Here is an 18,844-nt window from a genome sequence, read left to right as displayed (position 1 = left end):
TAGCCGTTTTTCTTTTATTCCAGGCTTTATGTAAATATTCTGCAAACGGAAATACACAATGGACCATTTTCTGTCCAATAGTTTTTGTCCTAGAGTTCCACAGGAACCCAACTGATTATCTGATTATCTTTTTTTATCCTGTTCTTTTGAAATAATGATACAATGATACAACCCTCATGTTCTGTGTCCCAGAGTTCAACAGAGAACCCATCGAGCAGCAGTGTGGAGGAGGATGTGAGTTCTGGGGGCTGGGGGCAGAGAGGGCTTCGTCTGTGCTGTGTGTCTGGACACTTACTTCAGCCCTTACATGTGCCACACCTGTAACCACATCTTCTGTGAGCCTTGTCTCCGTACCTTTGCCAAGAACAGCCCAACCACTGCCCACTCTGCAGGGACCACCATCACCCATGTCTTCTTCCAGAAGTGTGAGCACATTATCCAAACACTTTTCTCCTTGTCTCTCTCATGACCCCTGCTCTATGAAATACTGCTGTTGGAAGAGCCGTGGTGGAACCATCTAGCAGGCACGTGAACAGATAGGGGTCTCCTTCGCACTCCCACAGCAGTCACTCAATTAGCCCGTGAGCTTTCTTTTTTTTTGATCGGTAAATTTGTCTAGTGGCCAACTATCTAAACTTGTAGCAAGCATGGTTGAATTACCGACCGGGATGGGGCCCCTTGATAATCAGTTATAAACTGCAAACATTTGCCTCCACCCTGTGGCACAATGTGTGGAATTGCAGGAAATTTGCTGTAAAACTGCACATTTTTCTCTACAGCCCATGGCAAAATTAGTACAATTGCATGAAATGAGTTAGAAAATGGCTAAATCTTCTCTCTGCCACATGGCAAAATGTATAAGTTCTGTTTTTTCTGTGGCCCTCAACCCCCATCATAGTTGCCCATCCCTGATTTAAATACATTTGCCAAAGTTATAGAATTACTGCCGTCTGTTCAGAAATTAATTAAATCATTCAGAATACTACACCATGAAAAGGCCTATAATTTAGCCACAGAGGATCAATAGCGTCCTTTAAAAAATTGCCTAGCTGTGTTATTGTAGCCCAATAGCAAGGGCATAGCCTGCAGTCGGGAATACACGGCAAATCGGTCAGTGAACAGCACGCAGACAAAATACACCTTTCGCAATATTTCAAATACAATCGCGGAAAAACACAGGCTGGAAAGCAAATGGCTACTGCTGAAAAGAGAAGACTCTAATCTGACTGCTGTAGGCTACCAAAATATTTTATCAACTTCCAAATAGGCCTATTGAGAGAACATTGCTTTTCAACGTTAAACAAGAGAGATAGGCTTTTTGTCACTAGCGCATCGGCTGCAGTCAGTGAAACTGGAACGCTTTTATTTAAGACAATAATTTTCGACTCATATTGTACAATGTGTGTGTCTCCACAGAACTAAGCCAAGGCTATTGATGGATTCAAGACGAGGTTGCTTTTATTTGTCTCAGATTCACAGTTTGGCAGTCAAAGAAGCCTGTCCTTTCAATGATTTGTGTGGCATGACAAAGATTCTGCCAATGTCTCTTGTCATGTACAGTAAAATGACCTGGAATTGCATGAAATGTGTTTTTGTATCCAAGTTCTGTAAGCGACTCTACTCTACTGCTCTATACCACTACGCAAATGTGATTATATGCATGCAATGCCTTATTATAGAGGGGAATTTTTTGTATCTGTTCCTCAGAGCTCCCCAGGTTACCCCCCTCTCATGCTCACGTTTTGCTCCGGCGCCACCCGATTTACAAATTTAGCACTGAACACAGGTAGTCGAGACTCTAGCTGACCACCGTGTACTAAAATATCCACACATGCCACTAGCCAGCCAGCCGCATACTGTATCATGAGTTAGAAGATTAGAAATATTAGGCTATATTATTAAGTTATTATTTAAGAACATTTAAGATAAATCACAATCAGTGAGCTAGCTAACTAGCAGACTTACATCAATCATCAACATCAATGATCAGCTGACAGACTACCCTCTGTTCCCCATGTCAATCATGTCTTTAGAAGGCACTTTAATTACCCACTGGACACATGCTGGTTGAATCAATGTTGTTTCCACATCCACATTGAACCAGCGTGGACTAGACAATGCATTGACTTCTGTGCCCAGTGGGTAGCTTGCTTACAATTTATGATGAGTGAGTGTGTTGTTGCAGAAATAGTCTTATGCTCAAAAATGTCAAAATGTTCACTGCAGAGGCAGTTAGTATGTTGTGAAAGTTACAAAAAATTCAAGAAAGGGGGTGGTGCCCTTTTTTCATTTAAAGCACCTGCCACCTGAAAGGTCTGTGCACGGCCCTGCCATCTAGCCTGGGTACCAGTCTGTTTAGCTGTCATTCCACCTGCCACCTGAAAGGTCTGTGCACGGCCCTGCCATCTAGCCTGGATACCAGTCTGTTTAGCTGTCATTCCACTGCTTCTACTCTGTGTCATATGCCAAAGAATAGGCTAGGAACCATCCAGTACTTCCACCTATCAGTGATCACAAAGGGACAAAGATAAGGAAAGGAAATCATTGTAGAGAATTGGAACATACTGTTCTTATGTACTCAAAGACAAGCCACAGTTATCACTGTCCACGAAATGAAATGTCTTGTCATGCTATTCAATTTTGGAAAACTGGTACTGCATTTATGACAATTCATGATGTATAGATGATGAACAGATCAAAACAAACTTGCTTGTGTGGTCATGGGGAATTAGTGAGCTGTTACTTTCTGTGTTGTTGACCATGCAGTTATTACTCTGCGCATTGCTTCACTACCCTCCTGCAGAGAGTCCTCTAGGGAGTATTACACACCTTGGGTCTAGCATTGACCAGATGAGTCATTCAGACCAATGAGAGAAAATTAAACTGGGCCTTCTATTTACAACATTAATATGATGGAGGGCTATGGACTGAATAAAGGCAGGTTTCAAAATGGGTCAAACCTGCCACAGCTAAGCTTATGTAGACTGGGCCTTGCTTGCTTCCTTTGCCCTACCTACATTAACATGAGTCAGAAATATAAACTATTAGCTGTTATACACTGATTACAGATGCATTGTATTAGGTGATCGAATGCAGGTGATTTGTGTGCTGAGGGCTAACACCACAGAAAGCAGAGAGGCTGTACTGGTGAGAACCTCAAACACATTAAGGGTGCTTGACGATGATTAGACAGCATGGTTTCTAGATGAGATTCTTTTGCTGATTATCCAGGCCAAGGTCACAATGGGGACAACTGTAGCTGTCTGAGGGGAGAAACAGAGGGAGACAGCACCTTGAACTACTTCAAATCAAACACTTATTTTGCCTCCAAATAAATGTTGATTCCTGTATGTATCACACATCAATAAAAAAGTGCAAATGTCTAACCAGAATCTACCCAAATAGTTAGAGATAAACTGTAATAGTGTTTGCTGCTAAGATAATCAGATGGTGAACAAGGAAGGTCCTTATCCTGTGTCTATGTGTTGCAGAGTTGAACCACACAGCACCACACAGCACGGATATACCTCTCACGGAACAGACTTTGCAGAAGGCAAGCTGTGCAAAATGGCCGCTCCAGAGCTGCAGGAAACTTTTCCGTATTTTCGGAGGTGAGTGTTGTTAGCTCTCTATAGACATGAATGTGAAAACATAATGGTTATACTTTATTTTACAGTTGTAAACAAAATGTAATTTCTAAATAGAGATGACCAATACGATAACCACATGGTAATGTATTTATTTATTACCAAAAATGCAATGATTAAATCATTATTATTTATCACTTACTGTGTACTTGATTAACGTACATGCAGATTTATTTGGATAGTCCATCTGAAGATTCTCTACAGACTATCAGTGCATTTCAACTAACTATCTACATTTTTACATTTTAGTAGATGCTGTTATCCAGAGCGACACACATTTTAAATTGAACCCATAACCCTGGCGTTACAAGCACTAAGCTCTACCAATTGAGCTACACAGGACTGAGCTACGAATCCTAGCTCTAACCCTAATCTTAACACTTATCCTAACCCTAAACTTAATCCTTACCCTAACCCTAAACCTATCCCTAACCTTACCAAGCAGTTGATTATCAACAGATAGTTTGTTGATAGTATAGAAATCCGGACTATCCGAATAAAGTGTGACCAAAAATTGGAATAACCAGATTTTCTCCTGTCATTCCAACCCCTCTCCAGGTTTCCAAAGGCAAGCTAGTGCGATAGCCAGGTGTCAGTTCCCCCACGGAACTGGGGGACACCACGGACTTTGAGAACGATTCTCGCGGCTGGCGCTTCAACATGGACATGGTCATTATATACAGTATATCTACTCTGTCAACTGGGTCATCGGCTTCATCATCTTTCTCTGCTACTTCTTCTTCCCTGCCTTCTGAAGATGGATGGATAGATGGGTAGATGGATGGAGAGAGGAAGGGAGGGGGTTAAAGAAGGAGAGGAGGCAGAGTAATTCACAGACACATTGGAGATGTGCTTGGTAGAATACAACCAACAGCGTTCCAGCTGATCCCTATTGAATTGAGGAAACATGGTACCATACATGGGCATTGGGGAATCACATGATCTGGACACAGTCGACCTATAATATCATTAAGGCACTGCTTCAAGTTTCATGGAAATAAGCAACAACAAAAAGGTACCTGGATTGATTCTAAGTCTTCAGTGTGATTGGCAATAGAAATAATTTGTAAGCCGCCTTCACTCCTGACAGAAGTAGAACTCTGCTCAAGCCTTTGTAATGGTTTGTTTCACTGATATGTACAGAAAACTGTATTATTATATATTTTTTTAAATATAGAATTCTGCGTTTCCTCTACTCCTCCATTTAGAAAATGGGTTGCTCAGCAGTGTGTCTTTGAAGTGAATTGTGAATCCAATTCATTCACTTCTGCTCTGAATGCCTCTCATGGTAATTGTGTAAGTTTTACTATTTAGTTCCAGCATCAGAGCACTCCTTGGGTCTGTAGTCGTTCCAATTCAAAGTATTCACAGTGGCATTGCTTGAAATCAGCTACTGTGCTGTTAAGAGTATTGTACAGTTGAAATCATCTATTGCGCTGTTAAGAGTATTGTACAGCTGATTTGTACCAGCCACATAGTTTTCCTGGGTTTTATTTTATTCAAAAGAATAAAAAGATGAAAGTCACAGAGTCCCTAAATGTAAAGACTAACCAGGGATGGACATTAACGCTTGTCCTCTTGTCCGGGACAAGTAACAAAAACATTTCTGACAAGAATATAGATTTAAGTTGTCCGAATGGACAAGTAAAAAAACAAACACAAAATTGACAACATCAGAGGCCAACATTGGAATAATATTTAAATAAAATAATTTCATGTACATAAATAAAAATGCCTACATGTCAAGGTTTAGATATGCATATTGTCCAAACCAATGCCAGAAAAAGTCATTCAAGTTATGATACAGAAATATAGTCTGAAGGCCAGTCATGTTTGACAAATATAATGAAGGATAATTAGCATTAACGTCTAAAGGCTTGATTCTGTCGACATACTTGAGACACGGTTCCTTCAGATCAAATTGTCACAAAACCAGAGAGTGAAGGACAGGGCCTGTTGCAAGCTGCACATCACCCACCTTGAATCTGAGCAAAGACGGTCAGCATTTTGAAACTACTTAACCATAAACTTGATTGTTTAAAACCTGGATGTTTTATGCAATTTTATGAAGCATGTCTTTCCTTGTTTCAAAGTAGCCTAGCCTAGCCAAAATACCACCATGGAAATGTTGACGGAATTATTTGTATTTATAAACACTTAATATGGTGTTACAGATGTATTTTTATTTTTGGACAAGTCCCTTGAGCTTTTGGACAACTACAAATTCTGTCCTACTTGTCCAAAGGACAAGTGGCAAAAAGAAATAATGTCAAGCCCTGGAGCATGACCAGAAAGTCCCCAAACAGTATAGGCCATATAATACCCCACATTATCCTCCGTTACAGTAGGGTTCTTTCAACAGTAGAAGCAGGGAATCACTGATTCATTCACCCAACACTGGGATGTTGTCAAGATTGAATTGGCTATGAAAAACATTGGCCTTGCACATTGACTGAGACTATCTCATTTAAAAGGAAAACATCAAGTCAGGGGTGGTTTTAACACAACAACACAGTGGTGAGTTTTCTTCAATTCATTTCCTTTTTACTATAATGTTGTCATGAACACATGTACACTATTCCTCCTTCTCCGTTCAAATCCTTATACATCGCCACCATATATGCCACAAAATGATCATTCAAAATAAATAAAGATTCTGTAATATATTAGTTGTCAATATTCAACTGTATTGACAAGGGGATAAAATGTGGTGTAATTTTGAGTCGTGTCAATAAATTGTATTTACATCTTCAAGGACTGCTTGCTGCTGGATTGCTTCAACAGTACTACAAGTAATGGATTACTTAATCACATGTTGCTGTCTGAGCGTTCATTGACAGTCCGCCTGTTTATAAGGCTGATAAAAAGCAAGAGGCAGATGAGAGATGTGAAACTTGATGAAATTTCCCCTGGCTTACACTGTGACTATAGAGTCATGGCTGAGTTGCTCTGTGAAATTCTCTGTTAGCCTTCTGTTTCTGATTGGCCCTCAGGGTGGACATGGAATATCCTGCCCTCCACTCCGGGCACCACAGCCACACCCACCTCCTCTCCCTCCAGATTCTCACTCTTGGTACTTTCAATGGCTGCAGAAACACCATCAATACATACTCCAGGTTAGCTGTCATTCACAGATGTGATCAGCACAACAATGAAAAGCAGGACATATTGAATAAGAGATTCCTTATATGAATGAATTAACGAATGAATGAGGCAGCTGTGCTCACCAGACACAGAGGGGCTGCTGGACACCTTGATGAGGCCCATCCTGTGGCCAGACATGCACCTCTTGGTGCCTCTGACGATCTGGCCAGACTCAAAGTGGTTGATGAGGATGGTCGACAGGATCTGAGCATTCTCTATGTCGTGCCTGTGAGGACAGCTACTGAACATAGTGTAGCCATCTTTGCCCTGAGGACAAAACAAGAGAGGATATAAAGGAGAATATTGTCAATGTTTATTTCGCTCTGATGCCAACATGGCTGCTTGCTATACTGTTGTGAGGAGACAGTTTTACCTGTCCACTTAAAAACACTGCATCTTCCACTGCTAACTAATGGATGACTTTATTTGTTGTATATAACGTAGGGAAAATGTACAACACTATTCCAGTAGCTGTGGCTGAGTGTGCTAATATGAAGATGAAGACTATACCCTACCTTAGTTAAGAATTCTTTCATGGCCACCGCATACTTTCTGTCTCTATCTAGACTCTTGCCTTGAACCTTCACTGTCTTAGCGATGACTCTGTGGCCAGGTTTTCCATTGGGATCAAAGCCAAACTGGATCCCTGAAACCTGGGGAAATCTGGAAAAATGCATCTTGTGTCAAAAACTATTGCGATTGCTTTTCCTGTGAGAATAAAGCAGTAACTACAATAAAACCAGTTCACTCATAACGTGGTTTTGATGCCTTTTCAGTGTGTTCCAGTGCGGTACCTTCCATCTAAATCAGGGTAGATGCTGACCCCGTTCTCCAGGCCTTCGTAGAGCTGCTGCCCCGTGGCCTCCACCACCAGCACTGGGTCCTTTAGTGGCAGGATCTGCAGCAGGTCATGCATGGTCAGGGGACCTGCCGGGTGCAAGCGGTCAGAACGCAGAGTACCTATACATGGACAGAATCATGATTCAACAGACAGACCTGGGTGTCAAATTTTTTCAGAATTGAACAAGTCTGCACAATTTTTTTAAAATTCTGAAATCAAATATGGAGGCAATATTTAATAAAAAAAACTAAACTATGCTTATGAATGAAACAAAAAATGAATGGAAGGTGTAATAACCTGAGTTTAAAATCGCCGCCTCAGCATGAGTGGCCTCCAGCATAGCGTTGGTGATCAGATTACCCAGGTTGCACTCTGCTCGTCTCACGGTGGTGCAGCGTCCATCCAAGGTCACCTCTGTGTGGCACAGGACCTCTCCAAGCATATGCTGAGACAGAGTGACATAAATTCATAAAACATAATCTTAGTGGCATCTGGGCTGGCTACTAAAACAAACACACACTAGGCTACTGTAAGCTAATCAAGCTGTAAGCGAATACTCACCTGCATATTATCAGTGTATCCTTTCACAATCTGTTTGATTTCTGCATCTTCCTCAAGGTCTCTCATTGTAGCTCTCTTTTCACAGGTGTACTTGAACGTCCCATCCTGGTCCTTCACAACGTCAATCTTTGACAGGTACCTGAACTCTGAGCCACTCTTTACGATCAGAATCCCATTGACCTCCAGAACCCCGTACTCATGGTCATGTCCTCCCAGGATGAGATCCACACCGTTGGACTCGGATGCTAGCCTGATGTCATTACGCCACCTCATGTGTGTGACTGCGATGACCAGGTCAGCCCCTTTGTCCCTCAGCTCAGCAGAAAGGCGATCAGCTGTCTCCACATAGTCTGTGTAGTGGATGTTGTTCTTGTCCACAGTGCCCAGGGTATCCAGCCAGTCCTCCTCTACCAGGCCCATGACACCGATCTTTAGGCTGTTCCACTCCAGGATGCTGCTGACCATGCCATGGCCCAACGTTTCATGGGTGAACCTTTGAGAGAACAATTTAAATTAATTTGTTCACATTGAAATAATACACTAGAAGCAAAACAACATAGAACAAAAGTAGTGTTGCTTCTCATTGTCCTGCAAACCAATAGTCCTTCAAGTACATCAGAAGATGTATTGAAAATTGAGAAGCATAGTGCTCAGAACTGTCTTAACCCACCGTCATATAGTATTGCAAGGTGAAACTGACCTGTCGTACACATTGCTGAGGAACCATGGGAAGGTCATATTTTTTGTCTGCTCTTCCAAGTGGTCCACGCCGAAATCAAACTCATGATTTCCTGAGAAGAAGACAATGAAGTTTTGAGAAAGTTGTGTGTGTGTGTATGTGTATGTGTGTGTGTGTGTGTGTGTGTGTGTGTGTGTGTGTGTGTGTGTGTGTGTGTGTGTGTGTGTGTGTGTGTGTGTGTGTGTGTGTGTGTGTGTGTGTGTGTGTGTGTGTGTGTGTGTGTGTGTACATCTGTGAGAGAAAGAGAGAGAGAAAGAGAAGGTCATAAAAGAGAGAGTTCTCCATGTGTTTTGCACTTGGATAAATGGATGTTCTCTGGATTATGTGTGTGTATACAATGAAATAGTAATGCATGGTTGGAGAGACGCACTTACCATACACCGCACAATGGACTCCTAATTTATTTAGAACATCTACCATGTGCTTTCCCTTGGTGACTGTGCTTAGCAAAGAAGGGCTCAAACAGTCACCACTGAAAACTAGTAAAGGATTCAGCGACTGGAATACTTTTAGAGCAGTGGCAAACCTGGGGGGAGAAAACCATAGCCAACATTTCGTTTTGTGAAATTCTAATGTATCCTATACAAAGACTAGTTAGATTGCCCAAAGCTAGACAAAGTGAAGTTTCAACAAGGCTGGATCAAGGCAACTGACGTTAAAGTTAATGTTAAGCCAACATTTCCTTTCGAGACTCGCTAACTAACGTTAGCTTGCTAGGATTAGCTAACCTTTACCTTGCAGCACCGCCAGCGGGTTCTTCTGGTCTTGCTTCTATTTCGTACACATCATTGAAGTGTAAAATAGTGAGAACTACTTCTGGTTTGTTACAAGTCACATTTGTTTCCAAACTTAAAATATATTCATCCATGTTTTATTAGGCTACTGTTAGTGATTGTTGCAGAACTTGCTGTCTTTCGCCTTTTTGCTCAGTTGACACAGTTAAGCGAACTCGAACGTATCTCCTTGGAGATAAACGGTCGCGCACCCTGGAGAGGAGAGCACGAACGCAAAGAACAACTAACCTTGGGCATTTCTACCATTTGGTTAATTACTGCAGTGGGCTAAATCAGGGTCACATAGAGTCATTATTGGTAGTCTTAAACAAATCTACTTCGAAACAAAAGTGTACACCTCACACACATGGTTGTTGGCTTAAACAAATAAGACACTGTACCATGTCAGATATAGAGGTTAAATGTATTACATTTTGAGTTTGCATCCCAATATTACACTTTATATACATCACAGAAGACTGAAATATAACAAAACTCTTTGACATAGAAACACCAGATTTTCGAAGTAAAAAAAAAATGATTTATTAATTATGAAATAATGAAATATATTAATAACATTCCACCCATGAGGCCAAAGAGGGCGCTTTTGGTCATTGACTGCAGGAAAGGGCTACAGCAGGTCTCGGTAATCCAATATTACAAAATAGCAAAGGTTTAGGCTATTGCGAGTCTTGTTTAAATTTGTTTAATTATATGTTAAAATAAGAAATTAGAACCGACTAATTATCCTACGAAAAACTGCGCGTGGGATTTCAGCACCTGGACAGCTCCACGTCCAAGCGGCATTGTAATACTGTGGACACCGCAATTTTATCTAATACCTTTGACGACTTTTTGCAAATATAATTAATTGTTTCATAGTGTAACCATTTCCCATGGTAGTGCTAGACTAGGCTATGCCTAGGCTATGCCTAGGCTATTTAATGAGAATACATGTAATGAGAATTTTACCCGAGTCTAGGCTCTGGTTTGCTGGGTCCTATTAGTATTCCTGTCCTATGGGTGTGCAGTGTTGCCAGCCACGTCAGGCCTGTAGCAACTGCTTGTCTCCTGCCTCACCAAGGCAAGGTTAGATACACTCGGCTGGAGACACTCGAAGAAAAAGACCTTGGGAACAAATTCAGCATCTTGGCATCCAGGAATTGCTTTCCTCTCTGTTACAAGTAGGCCTGGATATGAAGCAAGTGTTATCATTGCCTGAAGTGACATAGCTTTTTTTATTTGGACGTTTCGCAACATTTTTGCTTTTCCAAAAGGGAATGTTTGCATAGCTACATTGCCGAATACCCTCCTCAAGCCGCATTTTCCGTGTTTAATGGAAACGCACAATTATAAGAAATGGTTGCATTTTGTGAATACCAGTGATTGCTTTCTACGGACCATCACAGCTGCGGTGCGCGAGGAAGGACGCCTCAGGTTGCTGGACCCCGGGTCGCGTGTGTGTATAGGCTAAGGTTACCGTATACCATCAGTTGGACTGCTGGAGTGAAGGTGACTCGAGCCCCCTTTGCAGTCGAGGCAATGCGGAGTGGAGTCGCAAGCGCTCATCCGGTACTTCTGCACTCCGACGGCTGCCTGCAAAAATATATTCTTCTTCTTAGACAGTAGAGAGAGAGAGAGAGAGAGATAGAGCAGTAATACACCACAGATAAACTATCTATCCTATCCGTTTTAGGATATAGCCTACTGGAGAGGTTTCGACACAACAAACGATAGATAGAACAGGATATCGGCGAATAGGTGGTGGTGGAGTTTAGGGGGACGTAGATAAAGAACGTTCTGTATTAGAGCTGTTTTATTCGTGGATGTGTATGCATGAGTTCTGCACCGAATGGGCGCAAGAACCGCCCCAGATCCGCCGGGAACATCTTCCAGATCGGCAAGGCTCCCTACCGAGACCCGGAGAGAAGGGAGAGCACGGAGAGCACCCGCAAAGCCCAGCGCGCCGTGGCGGACTGCAGAATGGTGGGTATGGAACTTGTGACATGTAGCCCACAGTGCGTATTTCCTCTGCAGGAAATGATGCAGCTAGTCCTGTATTCATTCACCCTTTCTTTCTTTAACTAATTTCATCAATTTGCACTGATGTTGGCTGTTTAAACGTTAACAAACGGACCCCCCCCCCCCCCTCCACCTTTCTATGAATTGTCTAGGGAAAATTATATCCACTTGCGTTGCTGTTGTTGCAGAGAAGACAAATTGACCTGCTCATGTTTTTTTACCCCTTCTTTGTCACTGATTGCGATAGTGCGATTTGCATTTTGGAGCATCAAGTGTTGAAAGCCTGGCTGACGGTGATTTGCGATGATCTCCAGTATCGCCCACATTACAAAGTTGTCTAACGGGCTCTGTTTGATGGACGAAGACGGCCACTGATTTGACAGGTGGCAGAAACGTCCATAATACATTCTCTCCCCTCACATACATCAGTAAACGTCACTAAGTCTCATCACGGGAAGAACAGCAGAACGTGTCTGAGTCTCGAGCGTTGTCCCATCCAAAGGATCCTATGCTCTATTTCGATGCACATAGCCGAATTTATCATACGGGGTTGTCGTCAATGACTAATTGACTCGTTTTAAAATAGACATTCTAGTTGTCATTTCATATCCTATGCATATCGTAATGTTTTTAGGCATCAATATTGATTAGCCTATCTTTTGTATCGTGGAGGTTAGAATAGCCTAATACCCCTGTCCAGGGATCAATGCTTTTTTGGAAATGGCAGTCAATTTATTCAAGCTCTAGTATAGAGAAATGATCGACTGAAAGATGGTTGATGTCCATAGCAGGATGGTGCTGAATGGCTAGGGTAGCCTAGTTCTTGAACTTGCAGTGCCGAAATATTAATTGTGGCACCAATGAAAAAAACTAAAGCTGCTAAATTGACAGCATACCTGTGAATATAAGATGACAATTTATCTGATAACCTATGTTGTTCTGGCAACTGCTGTCACAAGTAGGCCTATATTGCAAATGTGTCTGCTTGTGATATTCTAACAATTCCCAAACAGAAAGGCACATATGTTTGCAATAGCCCGCATTAGTTTACCTATATGGAATAACATTGCAAGGTCTCGCTGGGGCTCGCGGCAGAGAAAATTGGTGGTCCAGATCATGTTGGTTTCCTTTTTATTTCTCAGATTGTGCAGGAGTTTAACACGCTTGTGGCGCTGTATCGTGAGCTGGTCATCTCCATTGGCGAGATCTCTGTCGACTGCCCGTCGTTACGGGCCGAGATGCACAAGACCCGAACTAAAGGCTGCGAGATGGCGAGAGCCGCAAACCAGAGCCTGTCAGTCATTTCAGGGTAAGTAGCGGTCGCTGTCCTTGGTGCTGAAAGACAGCGTTGGGGCAATTTCACAGACATGGGCCACAGGCTTCTATAAATACTAACTTAGGTTTCAGCCTCTGCTTTCAGTCTAGAGTGGCCTGTGTGAGCTTTGATCTTTTGGTCTGTACAGGGTTGTAATTTGCATGTCTTTTTCTGTTTTCTTATGAAGGATGAAGGATATAACAGAGAAACGTGGAGTAATAGGCTACAGAGAGAGAGAGAGAGAGAGAGAGAGAGAGAGAGAGAGAGAGAGAGAGAGAGAGAGAGAGAGAGAGAGAGAGAGAGAGAGAGAGAGACTGGTGAGAGAGAGACAGAGAGAGAGAGACAGAGAGAGAGAGAGAGAGACAGAGAGAGAGAGAGAGAGAGAGACTGGTGAGCGAGAGAGACAGAGAGAGAGAGACAGAGAGAGAGAGACTGGTGAGAGAGAGAGAGAGAGACAGAGAGAGAGAGAGAGAGAGAGAGACTGGTGAGAGCATTTTAGATCATGCACTTCTACAGTTTAGTGAGCTGTCCTAGTCTCTGAGTGTGATATTGACCTGCTATACTTAATCCTGCTGCTTGGGAGTTGGATATTTGGCTACAGTATTGCAGAAGAGTCCCACTGAGCTTGGAGTTGATTCAGACACTAATGGAGTTGGTCTGTGGATCTTGGGGCAGTGCCAGACCAAGGACATTTTTGAGAGAAAGCAGTATTACCTCTTTGGAGGATTTAGCTTTCATTTTACTTTGTAAACCTGCTGCTAACAACATGACTTGTTACCATTACAGGTTATTGACCAGCTTTTCAGATCTTTTCAGTACCCATTATATAGATCCTACTTCTCTTATACATAGATCTCTGTGGAAGGTTTCTAGTCTTCCTACAGATGTAAGATCTTAATTTGATTTTGATCACTCTGTCGCAGGGGAATTGCGACAGAATGATCAAATAAACTTGTAGTGTATTTGAGGTTTAAGGCTTCTGAAGTTTGTAATTTCCACTTTGAAATTTCAGACTTGATTTTCCCATACGGTAAATGTACTGTATCAACCCCTACATTATTTTGTTCATTAATTATAATCCACATAATAATTCACATTTACTTTTGCTGCAGGATTGTATTCCTGCTATAGCAAACTAGCTCAATTTATATGTTAACCTGCATGAACTAGCTCTAAATAAAGCATTGCCTCTTCAGCTTCCCCATCATTTTATTACGATATGATAATATTGTGTGGTTAAATGTGGATGTTTGTACTACCCCTTGCTTTAACCTATCCATTTAATAATGAATCCTCTTGCAGTGTCTTTTAAGTGATTTCAGAATGTGTATCTTTCATTGCGTGTCACACGCATGACAGGGCCTGTGCATCTTGGCTGGGGTAGTGAGCGACACCTGTGACAGCCTGGGCCCCTCTCAGAGATCACAAACACATGGAGACACTCAGAGACACTCTGATAACATGGCTGTGTTAGCATGAATCATACAGCATGACTGGACCCCTCCCCATAAAGCTATACCTTTTTAGACCCCCCCTCCCAAACTACAACCCTAGTCTCACCATTGTCTGTCTGTTTGTCTGTCTGTCTGAGTGATGCTGGACCTCTCCAATATGCCAGAGGAAATCCGATAAGCAGAAGGATGGTATTGATGACAGCAGTACTTTAGACAGCTAGCATCACTCTGGCAGGAAACACAAAGCTGATTGAGAGAGCAAAGTTGCTTTTTGTGAGAAATGTAAGAAGCATTAAATGCATGAAAAATTCAATTAACACACAAAAACATTATCTCAGCAGTTACAGATTAGTCTGGGTACCAGTTTGTTTGCGCCATCATGCTACTCCTTGCCACTCATTTTCATGCTGAGTGGCAAGGAGTGGCATGATGGCACAAACCGATCTGGGACCATGCTAGTTACAGATAGGAGTATGAGGCTTTTGGAACAAAAAGTCAGCTTGATTGGAGAAGTTTCATGTGAAAAAGACTTAAAGGTCCAATGCAGCCTTTTAAAAAAAATCAATTCAGTACGTTACCGTAATCGTTTTCCATTAAAATGGTCTAAAATCAACAAAACAGCTTTTTTTAGGCCTTTGAAGACTAAAAAACAAGAAAAAGAACTACGTCCCCACATTTCCCAAGCTTAATCCAAACAATTTTGAATCTTCATGTACAAAATGGACTGATGCTATGTGTGAAGAGGTGGAAATACTCTCTCTGTTCCCTCAGGTATGTCATTTTGGCTGAACCTTAGGAACTCAACATGGCTTCCCAGACGTTGTTGTAGTTGTACTGTCACCTTATTTCAATTGAAAAAATGTCATCTAGTTTTTAATTGTGTAGGACTTTTATGCACATCCTTGTGGTAAAGCAATATTGTAGATGTAAAGCAAAGTTTTGTGCAAGCAGACAGAGTATTATGCAATCTCATGGGTAATCCCAATGTTGACTGGCATTTTTGTGTTGGCCCCACAGGCCTGAGGACGGAGAGATTCACCCAGAGATCTGCAGGCTCTTCATCCAGCTGCAGTGCTGTCTGGAGATGTACATCACAGAGATGCTCAAGTCTGTCTGTCTGCTGGGATCCCTGCAGCTCCACAGGAAAGGTAGGGAATGCCTGACATAAAATGACATAGCAAAGTTATAACCTGACATCACAATTATAGCCAGAGACAGGAAGCCTGATGGGATCAAAAACAATCCTAACTGAGCTATTTTGAGCTACAATTCACTGTTTATTGTGTTTTACATGTAATGACTATTACATTACTATTATTAATAGTGTGTGTGTGTGTGTGTGTGTGTGTGTGTGTGTGTGTGTGTGTGTGTGTGTGTGTGTGTGTGTGTGTGTGTGTGTGTGTGTGTGTGTGTGTGTGTGTGTGTGTGTGTGTGTGTGTGTGTGTGTGTGTGTGTGTGTGTGTTCCAGGGAAGGATTGCTGTGGGCCTTCCAGGATTGACAGTAAGGTGGATGAGAGCTCAGACATCCCCATTCTAGAAGACACCTCCTCCCCCATGGACTGTCATCAGCTCTGCTGGCTGGTCACCACAGACATAGACAATACTGAGAGGTGAGCCCACTGTGTGTGTGTGTGTGTGTGTGTGTGTGTGTGTGTGTGTGTGTGTGGCGTTCTTGAGTGTGTGCGCGCGTGTGTTATTATTATAATTCTGTGTGCGTTAGCAAAACACACATGAACACTACGTGAATATGATTTCATAGGGACATGAGAGAGATGAAGAACCTTCTCAGTAAACTCAGGGAGGCGATGCCTTTACCACTGAAGAACCAAGGTAGGGCCTCCACAGGGGCGCTCACATGGTTTCTATGCTTGGATCTTATGTGAGTTAGATACATAGTTAAAATGACTTCGAGATTAGTTTGGACATGTAATGGGCTTATCTCTGTTTGTACCCAGATGACAGCAGCTTGCTGAACCTAACTCCCTACCCACTGGTCCGACAGAGGAAGAGACGGTTCTTTGGGCTCTGTTGCCTGGTAACCAGCTAAGGGGCCTACCCTCCTGGGTTGAAGGCAGGAACGGTAATTCTTAAGTTGAAGTGTTGTTCATGGCACATCCATAAAAGTGTCCTATGCACATCATAATTCAAGTGTCATAAGACATGTAAAAAAAAAAAAAAGACACAAAAGTTATACAAGCTTTGTCAACTGGAATGACATTCAGTATTTGCATGTCATGACCAATGTATTTATTTGCATTATGACATGGTGTCATAAGATATTGACAGTTATCATAACAGTGCCCCATAAAGGAATGAGCATAGAATGAAATGTTTTGTAATGTGTCATGGACAACACTGCACGTAAAGTGCTACTGCGGCAAGAAAGACCATTAACCACAGTCCTTCACCACTTGTGTCTCCCACCACTATATTACTGCCATTTCCAATATCCAATACAGTTCTCTCTTTGTTGAAAAGGCTACCCCATTTTATAATTTTATTTTGTAATACAAAGATAAATTGTAATTGCAATGTAATAGACAATACTGAGAGGAAACCAATAGTCAAAACATATATTTTAAATGTATTGCAACTGCTTTTCTTTTCATTTGGTACAGAAGTCCAACCTTTTTGTTTGGTACAGAAGTCCAACCTTTTCGTTTTGTACAGAAGTCAAACCTTTTCGTTTGTCAAAGGTGTTTGGGAGTGAGAGACCATTTGAAACAATGTCAACATTTAGTTTCTTCCATAAAGCTGAATTGATGAATTAATGAATTGTGTGTAGGACACAATTTGATCTTTAAGTTTGTTTCAAAAACAATATTACCAAGTACGACACTTGCCATGTGGCAATACTTTTCCAATATGACCGGTCATTGAAGTTAGACACTTGCAGTAAACAGATATGCTATTTTAGGGTTCCATTCAATTTGTATCGCTGAAGCGTTAAAGATTGCACAATTTAAATGTAAAGGTAATTTCCGATTGAACTGACATACGCAGCGTTTACTGTGAATGCAGTCTCCGCTAACATTGCCTTTGATTTTTCAATCACGCTTTAAAGTTGAACTTCCGCGATACGCATTGAATAAAGCCCTTAATTTGATCATCTGTTGTCACAGATAATTTTCCTGCTCCGCAGGAATTGAAAACTTGTAGTGTATTCAATTTTTTTTAAGTATTCTAAAGTTTGTAATTTCCAGTTTAAAATGTCAGACTTGACTTACCCTAATGTAAAATGTGTCAACCCCTACAAAAAAATGTCCATTCATTATAATCCACATAATAATTCACATGACCTGTTGCTGCAGGATTATTTTCCTGCTGTGAAAAACTAGTCAAATTAAGATAGCAGATCTGTATATGTACACAACTAGATAAAAGGTATAGAGCTGTTTTTCCAGAGCAGAGAAAGTCTGTGCACTACGTCTGTTGTGTGTTTCGCTCTCTGTTTTCCATTTCTAGCTGACCCTGTACTTCCTGTACTGACCTTTATTTAGTCTTCCATGAACCAAACACCTGTACCCGACTTTTACTTTCCATCTTCAAGGAGGAATATACTATACAATACTAAAAAAATATAAACTTCTTTGCACATACAATATCTATCTATAAATTACGACATTAGACATACTCTATGTATGTATATACACATATTCTCCAATCGATGAGCTCTGGAAAATCTTCGAAGTTGAGATAGATTGGTGAAGTCTTGGTTGGCATAAGCAGGTGATGTCTCCCTTTGTAAGGCACAGTCTGTGTGGTTAGTGGGGACTCAGCATGGGTCTTGCTTATTAGTAATAGTGATATATGTGTAGGGCATGGAGAAGGTACAGTACTGTAGTCAAAGCTGAAATAAAAAGCTATATGTCATTTTACATTGTTAATAAACTTTTTTATTTAAACCGACTGATGTGTTTTTTTTTGTCTCTGTCTTAATTCTGTATAGGCCCTACTCAGACTTGAGATAATTTGACTTAACATGGATTTAAGTAATAAAAATATCCTAAATCTGAATCGGCCCTAGACAAATCATTTTTTGTAGACAGAATTCCTAGTAGTATAGCAGTATTCATAAATGATACTACAATGATCAACTGGCTCAAATCAATTGATAGGAATGCTTCATGTCTAGAAGTTTCCATACACATTTGAACCAATTTTCAGTCTAGTTCCATGTCTCAATGAGATTATTAACATTGTGATGTTGTTTCCCTGTTGCCTAGAGCATTGTCCCATGATGCACCAATTCCCTCAAACGGTGCCGAAGCCCAAGTTTCTGTAAGTTAGTGTTCTATCCACTGGGTGGAGACAGACTCATACATCTCAGTATCAGCAAGATCATTCT

The 18,844-nt window shown here is 41.4% G+C and overlaps 2 protein-coding genes across 2 annotated transcripts; one reads left to right on the top strand and one right to left on the bottom strand.

The window, feature by feature from the left end:
- Positions 1-4,196: 4,196 nt before the first annotated feature.
- LOC106580708 (trifunctional nucleotide phosphoesterase protein YfkN) lies at positions 4,197-9,907 on the bottom strand. Its single transcript, XM_014162037.2, has 9 exons — positions 9,667-9,907; positions 9,307-9,458; positions 8,894-8,984; positions 8,194-8,686; positions 7,930-8,077; positions 7,586-7,751; positions 7,307-7,454; positions 6,875-7,058; positions 4,197-6,733 (listed from the first exon to the last, which is right to left on the bottom strand). Exons 1-9 carry the CDS (start codon positions 9,798-9,800, stop codon positions 6,612-6,614), a joined length of 1,638 nt encoding a protein of 545 aa, XP_014017512.1. The 5' UTR covers positions 9,801-9,907; the 3' UTR covers positions 4,197-6,611.
- A 424-nt stretch (positions 9,908-10,331) lies between these two features.
- On the top strand, positions 10,332-18,401 carry LOC106580693 (regulator of G-protein signaling 7-binding protein A). The gene is made up of 6 exons (XM_045703328.1): positions 10,332-11,691; positions 12,870-13,036; positions 15,514-15,644; positions 15,965-16,106; positions 16,256-16,326; positions 16,452-18,401. Exons 1-6 carry the CDS (start codon positions 11,542-11,544, stop codon positions 16,541-16,543), a joined length of 753 nt encoding a protein of 250 aa, XP_045559284.1. The 5' UTR covers positions 10,332-11,541; the 3' UTR covers positions 16,544-18,401.
- Positions 18,402-18,844: the final 443 nt, after the last annotated feature.

This window comes from Salmo salar, chromosome ssa20 (assembly GCF_905237065.1).
Source record: "Salmo salar chromosome ssa20, Ssal_v3.1, whole genome shotgun sequence".
Lineage (NCBI taxonomy): Eukaryota > Metazoa > Chordata > Actinopteri > Salmoniformes > Salmonidae > Salmo > Salmo salar.
This window is presented reverse-complemented; position numbering and strand designations above follow the sequence as displayed.

Coding starts and splice junctions, on each gene's coding strand:
- LOC106580708 (XM_014162037.2), bottom strand. CDS start 9,800: ATGGATGAATATATTTTAAGTTTGGAAACAAATGTGACTTGTAACAAA. Junction 8,687..8,893: donor CTCAGCAATGTGTACGACAG/GTCAGTTTCACC, acceptor GTTCTCTCAAAG/GTTCACCCATGAAACGTTGG. Junction 6,734..6,874: donor CAGCAGCCCCTCTGTGTCTG/GTGAGCACAGCT, acceptor GTGTTTCTGCAG/CCATTGAAAGTACCAAGAGT.
- LOC106580693 (XM_045703328.1), top strand. CDS start 11,542: ATGAGTTCTGCACCGAATGGGCGCAAGAACCGCCCCAGATCCGCCGGG. Junction 11,692..12,869: donor CCGTGGCGGACTGCAGAATG/GTGGGTATGGAA, acceptor TTTATTTCTCAG/ATTGTGCAGGAGTTTAACAC. Junction 13,037..15,513: donor AGCCTGTCAGTCATTTCAGG/GTAAGTAGCGGT, acceptor TTGGCCCCACAG/GCCTGAGGACGGAGAGATTC.